At 37.0% G+C, this 19,008-nt stretch overlaps 1 protein-coding gene across 1 annotated transcript; it reads right to left on the bottom strand.

The window, feature by feature from the left end:
- Positions 1-932: 932 nt before the first annotated feature.
- Positions 933-4,692, bottom strand: LOC146145630 (C-reactive protein-like). The gene is made up of 6 exons (XM_083390631.1): positions 4,503-4,692; positions 3,883-3,939; positions 3,234-3,323; positions 2,362-2,654; positions 1,687-1,865; positions 933-1,521 (listed from the first exon to the last, which is right to left on the bottom strand). Exons 1-6 carry the CDS (start codon positions 4,675-4,677, stop codon positions 1,347-1,349), a joined length of 969 nt encoding a protein of 322 aa, XP_083246757.1. The 5' UTR covers positions 4,678-4,692; the 3' UTR covers positions 933-1,346.
- Between the last annotated feature and the right edge of the window lie 14,316 nt (positions 4,693-19,008).

The raw sequence follows: 19,008 nt of genomic DNA on the forward strand, positions 1-19,008 counted from the left end.
TACATTTATCCACCCACGTTTTAAAATTTTACGCAACTTATATTGTATCCGAACCGGAATTATGAACCGGTTTTGAAATAACGATGGTCGAACAGGAGCTGAACCGGAACTTTTAAATTCCTCCGAACCGAAACCGGAACTGAACCGTATTCCGAAAAAATCCTTGAACCCGAACCGAATATGAACCGGAAAAGTCAAACGGTTCGACTACCTGGATTAAAGTAAGCGCAAAAAGTATTTAGCCATAGTTAACCTTGGCAAAAAACATAGCTTGGGAGTGGCCATGACCGACTTTAAAATACAATGGTTGATATATAGGTTTAAGTGGGTCGTGTAAAAATGTTTCGGAGGACGTTCTCGCCGAACACTGAAACAGCTCCGTCGAACCCCAAGAATTCGATCAAACCCTGGTTAAGAACCACTGCTTTATGTGTTTGGTAAAGCTGCTTTTTTTTCGGGAAGATAAATTCATTGCGTTGAGCAGGTTAGTTTTTTGTGCTCCGAAGAATAGAAAGGGATGTGGTCATTGCTTTAAACTTATCCAGATTTACTTCATGATGTTTAATCATGCTGTTTAGAAAGGTCACAGAGAATATTTACAAGTACAATTCTGTAAAACTGTGCACGGCACATTGGAAACATAGCCAATTTGGTTGACACATATATACAACTTAAATTGTTGTCCGTTTGTCACAAATTTAACTATTGTAGAACGTTTGTGCCGAACTAATGCGTTTGGCCGCGGGAATCGCCGTTCGGGTTGGCTACCCGCCGCCACGGTTTCCCCTCAGGGATAGAACACGAATTTCGCAGCCTCAGTTTTCCCGGCGCTGCGTGATATCTTTGTGTGCGATTTCGTTTTGGATTGCGTTGTGTTGCATCATTATTCGTCAGGTGGATACCGAGAGAATCGGACGCATTTTGAGGACATTTTGCAATCTCGTTGGTTAGAGGCAAGCTGTAGCCTAATGCGAGCACTTGGTGTGCATGGTTATTGGCCGTACTGATTATCGTTCTGTCCAATAAAGTCTTGCTCGAGAAAGTAAAGTCATTCCTATCCTTTGCAGCTACTTTAGGGATTGTGTCCCGATGTAGTCTGCGACACCGTTTTAGCCGTATAAACTCATTTTTGTTAATATTACTTAATAGGGTCGGTTTTCTATGTGATTGGTGTCAACAATCAAATACGGTTCGGTGCCTGAGATATTGAACATCTGAGATATTGAACAGAAAAGTTAAATTAATGAAATATACTAATGCAATCATACAAAATTGTAAATGCAAATATACACGAAAAAGGCATGCAACCCCTTATCCTTCATTATTTTACAATCCGGAACCATTATTTAAACAATGGGACACACTTCTGGAACGTCATAAGTGACGTCACCAAACAGCTCGACGTTCTGCATCGATGGAGCAATGACGTAATCAACTGGGCAGATGCAATCCTGTGCAACGGCTCTAATCTCCGCTGACGTCAGAACACGTGGCCACATAAAGAAGTTCCCGATTGTACCACTGTTAAAATTTGTTCAATTTGTCATTTGTGTTCTTTTAATTAAAGGAAATGTTGATGTATAGGGTTTCTATATGGATGACATACTTAAAACACACAGCAAAAGCCTTGACGGGGACTTGGTCACTTCAAAATGACTGGTTTACATTACTGTATATAGCTCTTACGTGAATGATTGCTCAGGATCCAGATCCCCGGCATTCTTGGAATCTTGTTCCTGTCCGAGTATAAAACTGCCGTTGCTCCTAATTGCTCCTTCCGTATAACTCTTACTTCCTTGTATTTCCCCGTTTAATGAGAATCCAATTTGGTTCGACTGCGTATCAAACCAGGAACATACGTGGCCCTACAAATCAAACAGAACACTTAAAAACTTAAAAGAAGGTGGTAGTGTTGGGAATTTGTATTTTTGAGTTGACGAGCTTTCGCACAAACCTGCTTAATCATGTCAGAGTAAGAATAAATCAAAGGCGCAAGTAGGCACAGTTAAACTTTTACTCTGACCTGATATAGAACGGTTGCGCAAAAGCTCCTTAACTGAAAATAAATATGTTCACCCGAAAAACCAGATTGGCCAAAATTGAACAAATTACTATCACATTTTATAAATCAGCGGTTCTCGAACGTTTTTATCCTGCGGACGCTTTTACTTCTTAAAATTATAGCGGAGCCTATTAATTGTGGCACAAAAAACGATAAACAACAACCCAGGTATAAACACATTTAACTTTAATTGTTGTACGCCGGCTGTTAAACAATTTATTTAAAGGATGTTTCGCGGAACCCTTTTAACTATCCAACGGAAATGCCGGGCTAGTGTACAACAGTAACAATTGGTTTACCTTTAGGCCTCCTGGGACAAATAGTTGTCCAAATGAAACTTGTGATCCACGGACATATAAACTAAACGAAGTTAGCCCATTGGCAAGAAACAGAAACTCGTTGCTTTGGGCGGCGGCGGCGTAACTGAAGACCGAAAAATGATGAGAAACATCGGTCACGTTGATCCATGCGCAGGCCGTGGCTGCTTTGAGACTAGGAACGTAGCCTCGGTACCAGACGTAGTCGAGGATCTGGCGTTTGCGGGGAAACGTGAAGGTCAAGGAAGGGCAAACTGCAACAGGTAGGCCTACAACTGTTGCCGTTAAACGTTTTTGTGGCAAAGTTCACCAATAAATAATTAAAATATTTGTTTTTTCTGCGTAACTATAATGTTCATATATGTTGTTGTTATTGATTAAACGCATTACAAATACGAGAATGCACGGAAACAGAAAAGCATGTATCATCTGCATATAATAAAATAAAAAAGTTCTTGAAATTGTAAAACATATATGTTGATTTAACTGTTAATATGAACACGTTTTTTTCAGGCTCATATAAAAGGGATTGGTTATTATACTATTAAAAAAAGTTTTCTAAAATATTTGACTTACTGTTTTTATTTTATTTAAACCAATTTTCTCCATGCGTTATTCACTTATTTATTTCAGAAAACCTGTTAAAATGCAAACAAAATCTATTGTAGAAAAGTTCAAGAATATTAAAAGTTAAAAAATAATGATTTACTATAGGTTTTCCTAATGTTGCCTAATTTAGTCCATTTTTTATTTATATTAATCTATACTAGGTTATTTTTCAGGTAATAACCCTTATGCTTAAATATGTTTAACGCGATATATATCGAAATACATAACAATTTTACAAAAGTCACCTGTGTTGCGAAGACCTTGAATCGATTTAATTTGTGCTTTAAGAGAAGTCATTTCGTTTTCTATTCCGGATACGTTCAGTGGAGTGATATCTGGAGGTGTGCGGCGTATTTTTAATTTTGATTAGATATTTTATTATAAATAACGTTAATTTCGACAACTCCAACGTTATGTTAATTATAGATATCCAGAACGTGGTTTAACATTACCGAATAAATAAACGCAGAATTCGAGGTGAAAAGATGTTCTTATAACAAACATAATGGAATAAATAACTAGATATGCATTTGCTTGTTAATGTTAACAAAATAGATCGTTTGGTACAAGATTGTTGCGCAATAAGAATATTGGTTATGAATGATAAAACAAATTTGACGTAAATAATAACAAACGAACACAAATCTGAAGTAGCCCCAAAAAACTATTAAACATTAATAGCCCAAAAACCTGCAATTCGAAAAATTATGCACAATGTTTATATTTACTCAACTTTACATGTCTGTTTTTTATCAGCATTGAAGGCATAACAGCACGCGGACAGCTTTTGGCCATTAAAATAGCTCTACGCAATTAAAAGGGGAACTTTACATTGATCTATACATTACCACATACAGTCAATAAAATGCAAAGGGCTGGATGAAAGTTCATTACCTCCAGGTGGTCCGGCTTTTCCTGCCTGGCCGCGTTCTCCTTTCTGTCCCCTTAGACCTTTAACAAAAAAGACGTTTTAGTGTGATTTCAACCGATTTAAACAAATGCTCTATACTCAGTGATTCCCCACCGAAATGTGCTCAAGCGTGCTGAGAGCTATTTTGGAGCCTTAAGAATTCCAAATTTGCGCTATTGGTACGAAAGTAGGATAATATCGGATCAGAGCAGATAGCTTATGCCAAGTGATAGTGGGTAGTCTTCCGAGTACTAGGGTATCATCGCTGCCGATCCTGTGGCAAGTTTATTTGTTCGTTATAGTCACGTTTTTTTATCCCACGTAGGGTTTTCTACTGTGAACGCTAAATTTCGAAGATAAATGGGCTTTTCCATTTCCTAAGTTTGCACTATCAGTTTTGAAATTTGGTACTGCGCATGCGCACGTCAGACTCGGGTAGCTTTACGTGGCCTTACTCAAGTCCCGACTCCGACTCCAGCGATACAAACCGACTCTGCCGAATCCCGAGTCCCGACTCCGCAGCCCTGTTATGAACTATATAATAAATCGTTAACCGCCTTGGCAAATAATTTGTCTAGTGATTATTGAAAAGCAATTTTCCCACCTTCGAGGTTGGCTTCTTGGCCCGGCAGATTGGACAGCGGTGCGCATATTTGGACCTGGGCACCGCAGGCTTGTTGCTGTTGTGGGCGAAAGGGAAAGACTGGCGGGTTTTGGACGGATTCGTCACCTAGTGCCGCGAGCAAAAAGACCAGAAGTGCAAACTGACACTTAACCATATTATTTAATTCAAGTTAACCTAGAAAGTAAAACGTATAGTTATCTATAAACTTGGATTACCAATCAGAACAACTAAAATGCGTAATGTCTAAGCAACTTTAAAAAACATGCTAATGTAGCGAGTAAGTCTTCAATATGACCGTAGTGTTTCACTCACAGTGACTCGGAGTTTCTCAAACCCTAGTGGCTTGTTTTAATTTTTCAACGGCGCGCACATTAACTCTGTTTCGTATCTAAGCTTAATCGCGACACTAGAATGCAAACATATCACCATCTCGTGCTTGTGCATTGGAAATCACTGTTAAAAACAAATATACCAATTGATATCAACTTCTGACACAAACAAATAAATAAAATTTAGTAAAATTCTTAACGCTGCGTGCGTCGCAAGTCTAAAGTATTTTCAAAAGACGTCGCATGAAAATATATTGAGAACCACTAGACTGGGGAGCTTAAGAAGTTTAAAATATACAGACAAGACACTGAGCTACGACTGCCGAGGCAAGTCGGACGAAAACTTAAAAATTATTGAGTGTCGATGTTTAAATAGTTAAACCCCACAATTCAAGCTACATCTCTATAGCGTAAAACCTATTACGTGAGAGAGGTGGAATCAACAGGAAACCTAGGTGGAATCAACAGGAAACAAAATGCGTGGTCCACTGTTACTCCATTGGAAGGATGGATCGACATCTATTCAGCAAAATCGCGTTTTCCCAAATTTTCTGAGAAAAGGAACACCACCTGACAAACTTTTACAGTCACATTGTGCCAAAACGTTTTGTAAAATTTTCCCAAATTTTCTTAGAAAAGGAACACCACCTGAAAAACATTTACATCCAAATTATGCCAAAGCTGTTTTGTTAAAACAGAAGCGTACACTTCTAACATCAAATCAAATCAACAGGAGATTTGCCTTTAATCGACTTTAGCCTATCAGTTTTTCGTAAAATATTTGCACAAACGACCACAAGCAAATTACAGCATGAAATTTGGGGTACGCAAAGAGCACAAGAATGGCTGTTTTAAAACTCGGCATGTATAGGTCTCCGTTTGAGATATTATTATTGCACAGTTGACTTTATTATGCGACTGACGGACTAATTTGGAACGCTTGTTAAAAAACTTCTAATTTTTTTTTCATGTTTTCTGTTTTTTATGTGTGCAACAGCTCCATGATGCAAAACACATTTACTTTGTGTTAATGAACTTTGAACAATCTCCTAAACATTTTCCAATGTAGATCTTTTAGGTTGTTATGGACCGTGCTGTTGTTTTCCGTCACCATTTTAATTTTTTTAATTTGACAACATCTATATTTTATATAATTACGGCAAATCTACATTTTCTCTATGTATCTTGTTTAGGAAAAAACGTCTATTTACATTTTGGTCTTTAATCGAGATAGGTGGCTTAACAACACTAAGATTGAATCACTTTTTCCAACATGATAACTAGGGATGTTCAAAGTAGAATACCGAATCCTTGGATTCGAATCCAATTCTGCCGTTTATTTCGGGTAATTGGAACCGATATAATTTAATGTTTTACCGCGGATTGTTGCGCCTAATTGCACAAACGCGTGTGGTAAGTTGGCCTGTCGCTGCGGCGACCAATTTACAGTGCTTGCTTTAAATGTAACCTAGTAGTGCAGCGTCAGCGTTTTTTCGGGCGACTAATTACCGCGTCTCGCGATAACGTTCGTCCAATAATTAAGTGTCAATCAAGCGTTATTGGGCGAGAGGCGTGTAATGTCTGGTGTGGAGTTCGCAAATTCCCTAAATGCGTTAAGTTGCAAAAGTAACATAGCGTTGCAAAATGTGCTGGCCGTCCACAAAATGCGCTATGGGGTTACTTAAGGTCAACTTTAGGCCAATATTTAGCGAGGTTATGCAGTTATGCGCAGTGTAATTGTCAAGAATTCGTTAAGTTAATAGTAACTTTGTATTCTTTGCAGTACACTATTTGACTGCATACCAGATAACGTTAGTAAAAAAATAAGCCCCAAGACCAAACAATGCTTGAAAAAACAGGACCGAATTGCTTAAGACTTCTGTGTGCAGTGTTGCATTGTACTCACTATTGGCAAAAATATAAGTTTTGGAACAACCTGGACAGTTGACATATTAAAGTTTACACAACTGCTTCAAATGACAGTTGTTAAGAATGTTAAACATATGGCAGATTTTTTTTATTATAATGTACACAAGTTAGAAAATTGTTTCGGCGATTTATTGCTGTGATTGTGGGCCCTGTAGGGTAGATTAAGATTAATCCCTTCCCCAAACAAAATCGAGGTTAAATAATGTAATAAAAATATACTAGGATTCGCTATTCTGGATTCGTTATTCTGGATTCGAAACCTACTATTCTGGAATACCTTGGGATTCTACTTTGAACATCCCTAATGATAACACCCTAATGCGATTGGTGAAATGATTTGATATGTTTTTTTGTTCGAACCTCGCCATAAGATAGTTGTTTTTCTAGCCTGGTTTGCTTGCACTATAATCCAACTCAGGCTGACTGATTGCGGTTAGCCTTATGAAAGTCATCTCGCGTACTTTCTGTTGGGTGCCGTTGTATACGAGTCCTAAAGTGGAAAAGCGTTATGAGAATCCAGAGATTATCGGTCACCTTCAGGCTCACGTGATCAAGAAGCAAAGCATAGCTATGCGGGACACTATAAGAAGCTGCGTAACGACACAGGGGGTATATAACCAGTGGTGGGATTCAGCCGGTTCGCACCGGTTCTACATAGAACCGACCCACAAAATTTTAAGAGATACGCGAACCGTTTAGCATTCCTATGGTTACTGCCAGTTGATTTTTGCATCTTATCTGAAACACAGATTTTTAAGATCCATGTAGTTCACGTGTTTTTTTTTTCAAAATGTGCAATGGTTAAGGTCGCACGTAACAGTCATATATTGTGTTAATTTTTATAGTTGTAATCATTTTCCTTTGTGACAGTGTGTCTGAATATTCCATTGTTGCGTCATAAGTACAAGTCGTGAGGCGAATGCTGCTTTTTAGTGTGGCGTGGCTGTTAGCAGTGATGGGATGGAGCCGGTTCCAACCTTTCCTGGGTTTGCATCCTGTTATTGCAACTACTTTAATTATTTGGCGAAAATATGACTTTTTGTAACAGAACCGGCTGAAAAATATGACTTTTGTGATAGAACCGGCTGACAAAAAATTTGAATCCCACCACTGGCTATAACCCTGCTATTGGAGACAGTACGAAGGAAAAGTTTCATTTTATTTAAAGGGGTAGCAGTCTAAAAGTTCGGTCTAAACCAGGGTTCCTCTATGGCCCATCCCTGAGAGGCAACGGAGCAGGTTTTGGGACGACGAGCGTCACCAGAACGACTTCAGAGGGGCTTGATAACACAATTTACACCGTATAAATACATTTTGGCTGTTTCAGTTATTTGTATCGATCAAGTGCATTTTAAACTTTTTTCTGGACCTATATTTACTAATATTTTTTTACTTGATTAGTAGGTTGCAAATGGTCCTAGATTTGGTACGACTTTTACTTTTGTATGGTTTCGTCTTTGCTTTGTGTTATGACTGTTATTTGCCGAGTGACATACTTGGGGGAATGTACAAAAGCTATAATTGGACTTTTAAATCAGAGCAGAAATCTAGGTTGATAAGGCAGATTTATCAATTTATTTTATAAATAAGTTATAAATATTTTGGTTGTAGACCGGACATAAAACGACAAAAGCATACAAAATAAATATCAAAAAACAAAAAAAAATCTTAAGATATTCAAATAAATAAGATTTATAAAACTCGTTTTCTAAAGTACAGGTATACTCAAACAAACGTTAACAAGTAGCTTACAATACAAGGGAGTGAAACATTATCGCAAAAATCATAAAAAACACTTGGCAGTTCATAAATAAAAAATAAATAAACAAAATAAGCAACGAACAATACTAAGCAGGCACATTGGGCACGATGTGCACTTGTGAGGCTTAACAATGCAAGGTTGTGGGCTTTTATAAAAATGCGACTTTGCGGACATTTTGGCGAAATTGCGGGTTAAAAATGGCGCACGAAGATTTTGCGTCGAATTTTACTCCCTTTAACTTGCATTCCCGACGAAAGCGTTTCTTCAAGAAGGATCTCATCGTCTGTAAAAAAGGTGAGGGTGTTATAAAATGAGGGAGATTCACTTCCACGATATTCGGTAACAGTGTTGTAAAGAAGTAGTTTTGAAATGACTTGAGTCCTTCAAGTCAAGTCACAATTGGAGCAGGCCAATTTCATTTTCAGCAGACATCCATCAAGCGAGATAATTAAAAGTAACAGCAGCCTGATACCTCCTAAATCTATTTTGTACATTTAATAAAAGGAAGATACAATATATTCTATTTAACTGATCGAAAACTACTCTAACATAAACAAATTCAATCGAAGCATCATATTTCCGACAAAAAATTGATTGTTATAGACAAAAGTGTTTTATATACTCAATTAATGCTTATAAATAAATTTTATCTTTGGTGGTAGCATTAGTAGTTTACCTTACAACTTTTTTTCTTGTTTTCAAAGCAAGGCTTTGTTTTCTGTTTGCCAAGCAAGGTCTCAATTAGTTGATAAGCATCGTTTTGCAGATTTTGAAGGCAGCTGCTGTCCACGGAGAAAGGATTGCACTGTGACTATAAAACAGAAAATGTTTAATTGCCATTCAATTTTTAGTTAACTTTTCAACTTGTTATATAAGCTATTGCTGCCAGGCATAATATCAAGTTTGTAGAGTCAAATGTAATCTGGCAAATGTAATTGTAAAAAATGTAAATTACATTTGCCAGAAGAGCTCCACAAACTTTTTTTTTATAGGTTTTGTTATCTTTCGCTGCAAGGTTGAAGATTAAAATTTGATTCAAAAATATCTTTAAAAAATAGAAAAATACTAAAAGAAGATTTTCGCGCATCCAAAAGTGTAGGCCATTATACGTGCGTTTTGTATTATCGAGAATTTTTCAAGGTTTTCGAAAACATAAATCCAATATGCCTTACCTTTGTGTTGATGGCTCGCTTAGGTTTGCAGTCAAATGGTCGCTTCTGCAAAAAAATAAATAAAAGTAATTATCTAACATTTAAAGGAAACTTACACTTTTTTCACTGAACTATAACAAAAAGGTATCAAAGTTTGTTTTAAAGTCGTTCAAAATCTTATCAATATTTATAGGGACGCCAAACAATAGTTAATCAATTGGCACATATTCTTGAGGAATATTAAAGAAGCTACGAGGAATATTAAAAATTGCAACTTTAATTTATTTGGGCTTTTTTATTCGAGCTTCGACAAAACTTCTCGTGGAGAGGAAACGCAATTTGTTTTGTACACGAAAGACAACATTTCTAATTTGTTTTTGAAATATGTTTTTAGATGTTCTGCGTGGTAAAAATGTTTTCAATATGAAAAAAGATGATTTTCTTCAATACCTTTAGTTTGAGCCAGTTTAAAACTACGCGATACGAGTAAAATCGCAATCACGTGAAAACTATCAAATTAGCACAGGAAATCGAGATTCTCTTACCTTTAAGCTTTTGGCGACTTTGGCGTACCATTCTGCCAGCCTGAAAGTATTTAAAGCAACAACGCCGGCTTTTCCGTGTTTTTTCAACACTCTTTGGTACTTCTTCGACTTTTCGGTGAGGAATATTTTTTGGATGTTTTCCGAGGTGTTTATTTTCGTCTGCCTTGGCAACTAAAGACGTACAAGAATATCAACATAAGTTGGTTTTGTAATATATTTAGATGGTAATGCTTGGCCACTCCTATATATACTCAATTAATTCACAATAGTTTACCACAGGGCTCGGGTGGGATTCGAACCCGAGTTAGTGGAAATAAGTAAGTTTGACGGTTAGCTATTGTTAACAATTTTAACGCATTTTGTAAGACGGCTAATTTGAAAAGTTCAAGTTAAAGAATAGAAAAAGCCTTAAAGATAAAAAGTGTATCAAATTGCAAAATAACTTTTACTAAAGCAAGTTGATTCCTGTTGAAATATATTAATTGCTGCAATCAAAGTATTTGAGAAGACTAGAAAGGGTTGGTACTTTTTTCCGAAAATTAAAGAAAAAAAGTCAAAAACTTAGGCGCGAATATATGTGTACTTGACTTTGCACTTTTTTCCTAATAAAGCGTTTCTTTTACTCGGCAATATAAAAACGATATTTTACCTTTATATTGGAAAAGTTTTGGTGAATTCCCAGATGTTCAAGTTGCTTTCTGTATTTTGTCAAGTTACTGTCCTTGAAAGTCTTTTTCCTGGCTTCTGAGCTACTGAAAAACGTCGCTAACACAACTATAATAGCAAAGATCGGTAACTTTCTAGAACTCATAGTGAAGGTTTTTTCGTTTGAACTGTTTCTTTCTGTTTCTTATTCGAAGCTGGTCGAACGGTGCAATGTGCTCTACCCTGTCTCGCATAGTCCCTTATATATCCTCGCCTCACCACTTTTCACACGCAAAAATACATAGTGCACATTTAGATAAACATAGCAAAATAAAAAACTGACGGAAAGAGCTGCGAGCCGCAATCGCAAAAAACTACCTTTTTCCCAGGCCAAAATGAGCTACGACCTTTTTTTGCTCCGTACGATGTGTATTTACCTTCGTGTCATAAAAAGTAATCTATAAATAAAAGCGGCCGTTTCTGGAATATCCCGGCGACCTGTTTACTTTGGGTTTCTAAAACCGCGGCGCCGAATTATGTAGCATTCGGATTGATTTTGTCCGATCTGGTTTCGCTAACACGTGTATCACGCAAAATAATCCACTGTACGTGTGGAGAGCGCGCCAATACGCTAAAGTAGCAATCGGATTTTAGCCAACTCAACATTGAAAAGCCTAAATCAATAAGAGCCTGAAACGCAACCAGATATTTCTTTTTTACGGGCTATTCCCTTTACTAACAGAATTAGCGACAACGGAAGATATTGGATCGAATCGACATAAAGTTCGCGGTCAACAATGCGTCATACGTAATCGACAAGGGGGTCGCGGTCACTTCGATCCATATACGTCATTCGGTGCGTGCTAAAAAGCCTAGCCGTTAAAAAAAAACGTTTAAAAAGTCGCTAAACATACCGAAACGGGCCCAAATTCGGACTAAGATAGATTGAATGTATTTTCGTCGGGTTTTAAATAATACGCCTAACGAGTTTCACTTTACGCAACGGGAATAGTAAAACATTTTTGGCAACTGGTAACAAATAGAACCCTTTGGCCATTCATGTATAATATGTATTTAAATATTCTCGTCTTGTGCTACTGTATTTGAAAGAAAGCGTTTTAATTACTTTCCCATTCGTTCTAAATGAGGCATATATTTGGTAAATTTTGACTTGACAGGTTGTTTGTCGTGCATATCGAGAACAGGTGAAATGTTTGCCCTTGTCGTGTTCATTTATTCTGATAGTGATAACAATTTTACGATATTTGTTTAAAAAACTATAGAAACACAGAAAAGATGTCCGATGCTTACACTTTGAGGAAATATGATACCAAAACACAAAAACTATATACTAACAATCATATCCGGTAATATATTACGTCATTATTTTAATCAAATAAGGAAAAATGACTAAATTAAAACGTATACAAACGCGTTTTTTTCACGGTTGGTAAGAAAAAAGTTTTAGTGGCTGGAAATTTAGATGCTGGTATAGTTATATTCTGTTTAAAAACAAACTTGTGAAAAACGCTAAATTATCTAGATCAGTGTTTCTTAATCAGGTGAATGGTTCAACCCAGGGCGACTAATTTTTTTGCATGAGTGAACCAACCAAAAGGAGTGAATAAGGGTGAACCGCCAGAAATGGATAATAGCTTGCGAGCAGGGCTGACATTCCGGGCGTTCATTTTGTGCTGTACATATAGACGAGATAGATGCCAGGGGTGAACAAAACTAAAAGAGTTAAAGAAAGCACTAATCTAGATTATCTTGGTACCGTATCAGTACTGACACGACTATAGTCGGATGGGTATATCAATACGATCGCTTGGCAACGGGCATCGATTCCGATCTGATAGTATCGCACATCTCTGAAATAACGACGACAGAAAACGTAAAGCGTTGACGTAAGCGATGGAAATTGTCATTTGTGCGTAAAACTTGTGCGTAAAGAAATTGTTGAAACAGATTCCAACGTAAACTACAGCGTCAAACGTCAGTTGCTGGTTATAGTCGATTACGCAGCACCGAAGCGGCTTTACCTGACATAAAAATCACTTACTTTTTTCTGTTGACTTTCAGTTTTGCAGCTGGTGAAAATTGTCCCTGACGCAAACTTCAAACAAAACGTAAAATTCCGATCGCGACGCAAAGCCATTAAACTTGGGCCGGATTATTCTGCCTAACGCTAAAGCCGGGTTTGCGCAGCAAATAGAGTTTTATTGTTCCGGTGATTTTCGTGGTTTAACTCGGGCTCCCCCGTAGTTTACCTTGCGGTAGTAGTCGTGGCAAAGTTGACGTTACTTTTTTCCCTCAATATGATTGTCTGTTTATTGCTGTTTCTATGCCGACGACGTATTACACCTGTTTACCGCTATTTCCATGCCAACCAACTTTTTTTAACTTAAGGTTATGATGCCTGAAGCGATGGCATAGAGATATTTGAGATATTTGAGATATTTTTTTTTTCTTTTAAAGGCTTTTGGTTCAGCACAATTGAAGTATTATTGTAATATTTTTTGTATGGTTGTATAGTGATCAATTTGATTGCCTTTTCAACCGTGAACTCTGTTTACAGAAGTTTTACCGAAAATATGTTTGATCATTTCATCCTTAGACTTTGTTTACAAAGAGTGTTTACTTTTTGACGCTCCGCTTGTTTTTTAATGGCACCACGAATATTTGTATACAGTGGTTCGCCAAACTAGCGCATAGATGTTGTCGAGTTTAGGCTCAAAGTTCAAATTTGTAAAAAAGAATATTAATTTTAGTATACGCCAATTTTGATAAAAACGTAATATTTTTTTGCTCCCAGACACAAAATCACCAAGTAATGGTAATGGTATACAATTTTAAATAATTTGTTTCATAACTATTTGTTCTAAAAATAAATAATGGGGGTTCACTGGTTTACCAACGGTTTGACTTAAACCCTATTAAGCACATAAAAACACGCATATCCCGAATTTGATATATTTGGGTAAAATGCAGGACCGTTTATGTTATACAGTGCCTGACAAAATCCCAGGAGAAATTTTCATGGAAGACCGCCTTTATTTTTTTACCGATTTAACAGCCAATACAATAGTTACAAAAACTTATTTAAATCAGTGTACTTAAACATTGTGGTTCTCTCAATCCTCATTTCAGTCTTGAAAAACTAAAAAGACCCCCGATTCAGGTGTTTGATACATACATCACAGTCAATCTCAAATTGGAAGTTGTTTAAATTTTTTGCAATAAATGTCCGGATTTACGCCAACGGCATGCACTGCTAGATAAAAGCGATAGAAAAATGACTTCATGCATGTAAAAACCAAACGATTCTATTCAAACGGTGATTTACTTTAGGTTTGTATTTCTAAATCTAAATCTAAAGTGATCTTAATAAAGCCTAAGAAGATACTTTTTAGCAGTAATGTTCTAAAATGTGTTTTATATTTTTTCGTTTTTGTCTGAATTATTTAAGTGGGGAAATTGCGGGTCCAGAAGTTTGCTGTTAATGTTGTGTGCAAAGTTCGATGTAAATGTTGCTGTAAGAGTTTCATTAGTTGTTGCAAAAAAAAACAGGTCTTCAGGAGTTGAAAAAATGACCAGAGCTCCTATTTTCATTGGACAACAATATTTGACGGAAGCTATATTATTGACTCGTTGATTGAAAAGCATAATAGTGACGTCATTCACTGCTCACAATTTTTTAAACTGGTGTTTGCTTCTCCAACTTCTACTGCTAAACGTTTAGCCATACTGATTTTTTGGTTTGTGATTTTTTCCGTAAACTAATATAAACTATACGGCGACCCCAAGACAACCCCCCGCTACCAAAAAACTTAAACCAAATGAACAGAATTCATCGACAAAATTTAAATTAAATACTACAGTGAAAATTATACAGAAAGACACCAAAAATGTGTAAATTTCTATAAATATAAAGCTGTGTGGCTGTACTGACATCCGGGTAAGCCTGTATTGCCTTTTGACGCTCAGCTAAAAAAACACACTGATTAATAAACAATTGCTTCGCTTTAATTATGTAATCCGAATGAGTTTATTTTTTTGACAATTTTTTTATTTTGTATGCCCGAATTTAGTTCACGGACCCATATTTTGTCCGGGCGCGCTGTTATAGTACACAGGGGTCACAAACTTTTTTTCATGAAGGGATACATGTAAGTAAGGCCTGACGATTACGGGCCAAGTAAATTGATAAGTTTTGTGTCTTACTTCAACGTCGTTCAACAAATAAAATTTTATAAACTATGCAACAAAACTAAGTTTTGCAGTTACGAAATAAATTGTCATTCAATTTAAAATTTCTTCAAAATTTAGGAATTGCATTCGGCAACATTTTAAATATGTATTTTATCGTGATTTACAAAAAAGAGTAAAATAACTCTGCGTGCCAAATCTGTCCCGTGGGCCGTAGTTTGGTGATCCCTGCTGTAAAGAAACAAGACGTAATAATAATAAAATACCATCCGACATATATATATATATATATATATATATATACGCCCTAATGGCTTTCCGCATGTATTCGTAACTGATCCAGCCACTTGTTAGGTCGTACTGGCCCACGAGAACGGCTCTGTACTGTAAGAAAATGCCCCCAGTTTCCCTCAATAAGACTTTTTCGTTCGATACTGTGTCCAAAACGGGTGGCCGTATGAAAATAATAAATACGTGTAGCGGAAAGAATGAGCTTTCGGTGAACGGTAACTCGACTTTCCTGCGTTTATTCAGTGACGTACGGGCCGAGGCGTGTGTTTATTGGTTTAACCGGATACGCTCGAGTAGGTAGATTCTCGTCGATTTCCGCTGACCGCAGGATGGCGTATCTAAAAATAAACTCCGTTTCGTTTTTACAACGGAAGCGGCGATAAAATATACCTGGCCTTCCCGACCGAAACCAAAGAACAAAACAAGTATATTGCCTTTGGTTTATTTGATTAGTGACCATTGGTTCGTTTTGTGGGCGTTTTCGCGTTTAATTTACGTTCGTGACTTGATTTAAGCGCAACTCGAAAACGCGAAACAGTTAAACGCGACGTTTTTGCGTAAAAATATACTTGAGCGAGCTAAGTCGATATGGAATTAAGTTTGTTTGTGGTCTAATTTAGGTAATTTTTCCTAATCTAGAAAACATAAATCGATGTGTTTAGATTTAAAAATCAAATGTGTTTTACTTCTATGGAAGCATTAACAGTACTTTAAAAATACAACCACATTATTGTGAAACAAAAACACACGATCAGAAATTGGGAACGGAATCCCACTGTTTCAATAAAGTGTTTGCTGTCGTAAAGAAAGGAATAAAAGTAAGAAGTAAAGAAAGTATCCCCACGTTGACCTTGCAAAAAATAACAAGTCAATGTCATCTGTTTCCTAATTCAAGTTCCAGCCATTATTAGAGCAAGTCAACTCCAAGTCAATTTACTAACATAAATATACAAACGTTAAACTATTAAATGTAAACTCGTCGGATTATGAGCCATCAAACAACTTGCCATATACAGGGAGCAAATATTGCTTTCGGTGCCAAAAACGGCATAACTTATTTGATTTTAAGCGTTTTAAGTATTCACAACCTTCTATCGAAATCATGGCAACCGTTGGTTGAAAATTTTCGAACGCGCACAAAATGCGGTGTCGTCATTTACCTGTTGGTTCAGTTCAAGGCGTTATTTTCACTAACACAATTTTATTAAAAAAATATTTAATGAAGACAAATAATTTTAACCAAAGTTATTTGACACAAGGACCTATTCCAAATTAAGTCATTCGTCCAAAAGACTTAAGTCAAGTCACTAAAAATCAGTGACTTAAGTAAAGTCATTGATTTAAGTCTTTGCAAAACTTATGCTAATATGTGGCTGGTAATGTATATAGTTTGCGCCCTTTTCAAATCGACCTGTTACCATTAAAATGCTCGTGCCCCATCGAGTAAGGGTTCGAGGTAGCCTACTTAGAAGGGCACATTTTTCAGTTTGTGTTTTTGGAGGAAAGTGGGTGTTGGTTAAGATAAGTAGTTAAGGTTGGTTGGGCAGCAAATCACTAGGGAAGTTTCTCTGCTAATACTTGTCTGTTTCAGCAGAATCGCGCTTTTTCCAATGACAACCAATCTTAAAATGCGAAAGGATGCAATATTGATCACAAAGATAGAAAAAAACCGACAGGTGCTAAAGTCGGGTATAATAAAGCAAAAAAAAAACGTTAACGTATTTCAGTAAGTAATAACCTATTTTTTAAGCCGAGGTTAAACATTTCCATAAGGTTGAAAAAAAAAAAAACTTTCGCTTTCTTATCAGCCTTCCGCTTTGTTCGTGTCAAAATAACGATGGGCAAAATATAGGATCTAGCTTTCCGAAATAGACCGACCGTTTTCCACAATTATCGCCGAGATTTGGCGCTCGCAAATAACCTGCGCCAACCAACAAGGAAACGAGATTCCGGCAAACGATCGTTTTGAGCGCGATTCCTGGGAATCGCTGTTTGCCTTGTTACGTCACAAGACCGCTGCGCGATAATTCGCGAGTGACGATGAGAGTGGTCGCAGCGACACTTAAGGATTTTATATACAGAAAAGTAAATAAATCGCGGGTGCCTTTCTAGCCTTAATTGTTTGCTCGTTTATTGTATATTTCGACAAAACACTTCTTGTCAGTTATTCGCATCGTATTGTAACAGAATTCTTATGTTATTGAGCTTTATCGTATACAACAATTGCTATAATAATATGTAGTAATTCAAAGGTTATAAGATGCACTATTGAGCTTAGGAAACAGGGATGACCAATCTTTTAGGAGAATGGGCCGCATTGTAATTTTTATAAAGGCTGCAAAAGGTATTAAATTAAAGGGTAAAGTCATAAGTTTCGTCATATCGTAAAGTCATGAAGCAACTTAACTTATAAACACCCGCTCTTCGAGAGTGAACTCGTGCGCAAATATACAAGTAAATCTGGGCCTTTTCGAGCGAAATTAAATTTACATGTCGAATCATGCCGCTCCGCCAAATCACACATTTAGAACAACACACATCTTGCTTAACAATGGTGGGTGCACAAATGTTCGATGGATGTTGAAATGCGACATTGTTGAAATGCGACACTTGATTATAGTCTCACAAAAAATATAAAATTAGGCCTACATTAATTACTGCGCGTTCTACATGTTTTGATGATAGTCGAAACAATTGTTCTAAAAAAGGCTACTTAAAGTGAGAATAAGTGGTGGACCGGAGTGAACATCAGGCGGGCCGCAATGCGGCCCGCGGGTTAGACATCCCTGGCTTAGAGAAAAGGCGCAATATTTTTATCTACGGTCGTGTTGGGAATTCAAACTATTTCTGGTTTAAATAAAGGATGCGGAGTCGTTTTGAAACAAGTCGGACTCGACTCCTGGGCCCGACAAATAAACTAAAGTTTGACTCCCGAACCGTCTTAGGGCCAGTAAAAGTTACTCTTATAGGGGGTGGAAAAGCAGCAATCCAATTATATAAAGGGATGTCATTTACATCATGCAACAATAGTACGTCGGTGGAAAGCATTCTTTCCTATGTTGTTCTATTCTTACGATTTACAGCTTTGTCGATTGCAGACTGCCACAGAGCAAAATCAGTGGTTCTCAACGTTTTTAGCTTACGGACCGGTACAACGTAATTACGACAAAAGTATATGCAACTTAAAAGCAAAGAATGGAAACGTCAATTTAATAAGCAATTGCTGCTCTCTTTTTGATATCATACGTGTTTTACGTGGTTCATTGAAGTTTTCACCTACAACTGGTTTTAACGAAACAATAAAGTCCAAAGCAGACCATTAACTCTATGTTGCGTCACAATGCAGCAAATTACGGAACTGGCGAAGTTCTACATTTGATGGACAAGGTTTTAACATCTTGCATTTTGCAACTAAGATATAAAATTATAATATGTTGGGCGGACCGGCAGGAAAGTTGATGCGGACCTGCGGTTGAGAACCACTGCTCTAAATCGAGATATTGGAGATTTGTTCTGTCGCCACGGAAATGTCCGTTTCGGCCGATAGAAGCAATAACAGTGTCGTTCACCTCGTAAAACGAATGGAAGGTTTTTATCATCCGGTAGTTTGGTAAATACGTCAAG

This window comes from Ascidiella aspersa, chromosome 5 (assembly GCF_963924565.1).
Source record: "Ascidiella aspersa chromosome 5, kaAscAspe10.2, whole genome shotgun sequence".
NCBI lineage: Eukaryota > Metazoa > Chordata > Ascidiacea > Phlebobranchia > Ascidiidae > Ascidiella > Ascidiella aspersa.

Excerpts from the sequence above, each read along its gene's own strand:
- LOC146145630 (XM_083390631.1), bottom strand. The coding sequence starts at position 4,677 with ATGGTTAAGTGTCAGTTTGCACTTCTGGTCTTTTTGCTCGCGGCACTA. Across the intron at positions 3,940-4,502 it reads CCAAGAAGCCAACCTCGAAG|GTCTAAGGGGACAGAAAGGA; the intron begins GTGGGAAAATTG and ends TTTTTGTTAAAG. Across the intron at positions 3,324-3,882 it reads AAAAGCCGGACCACCTGGAG|ATATCACTCCACTGAACGTA; the intron begins GTAATGAACTTT and ends GCACACCTCCAG.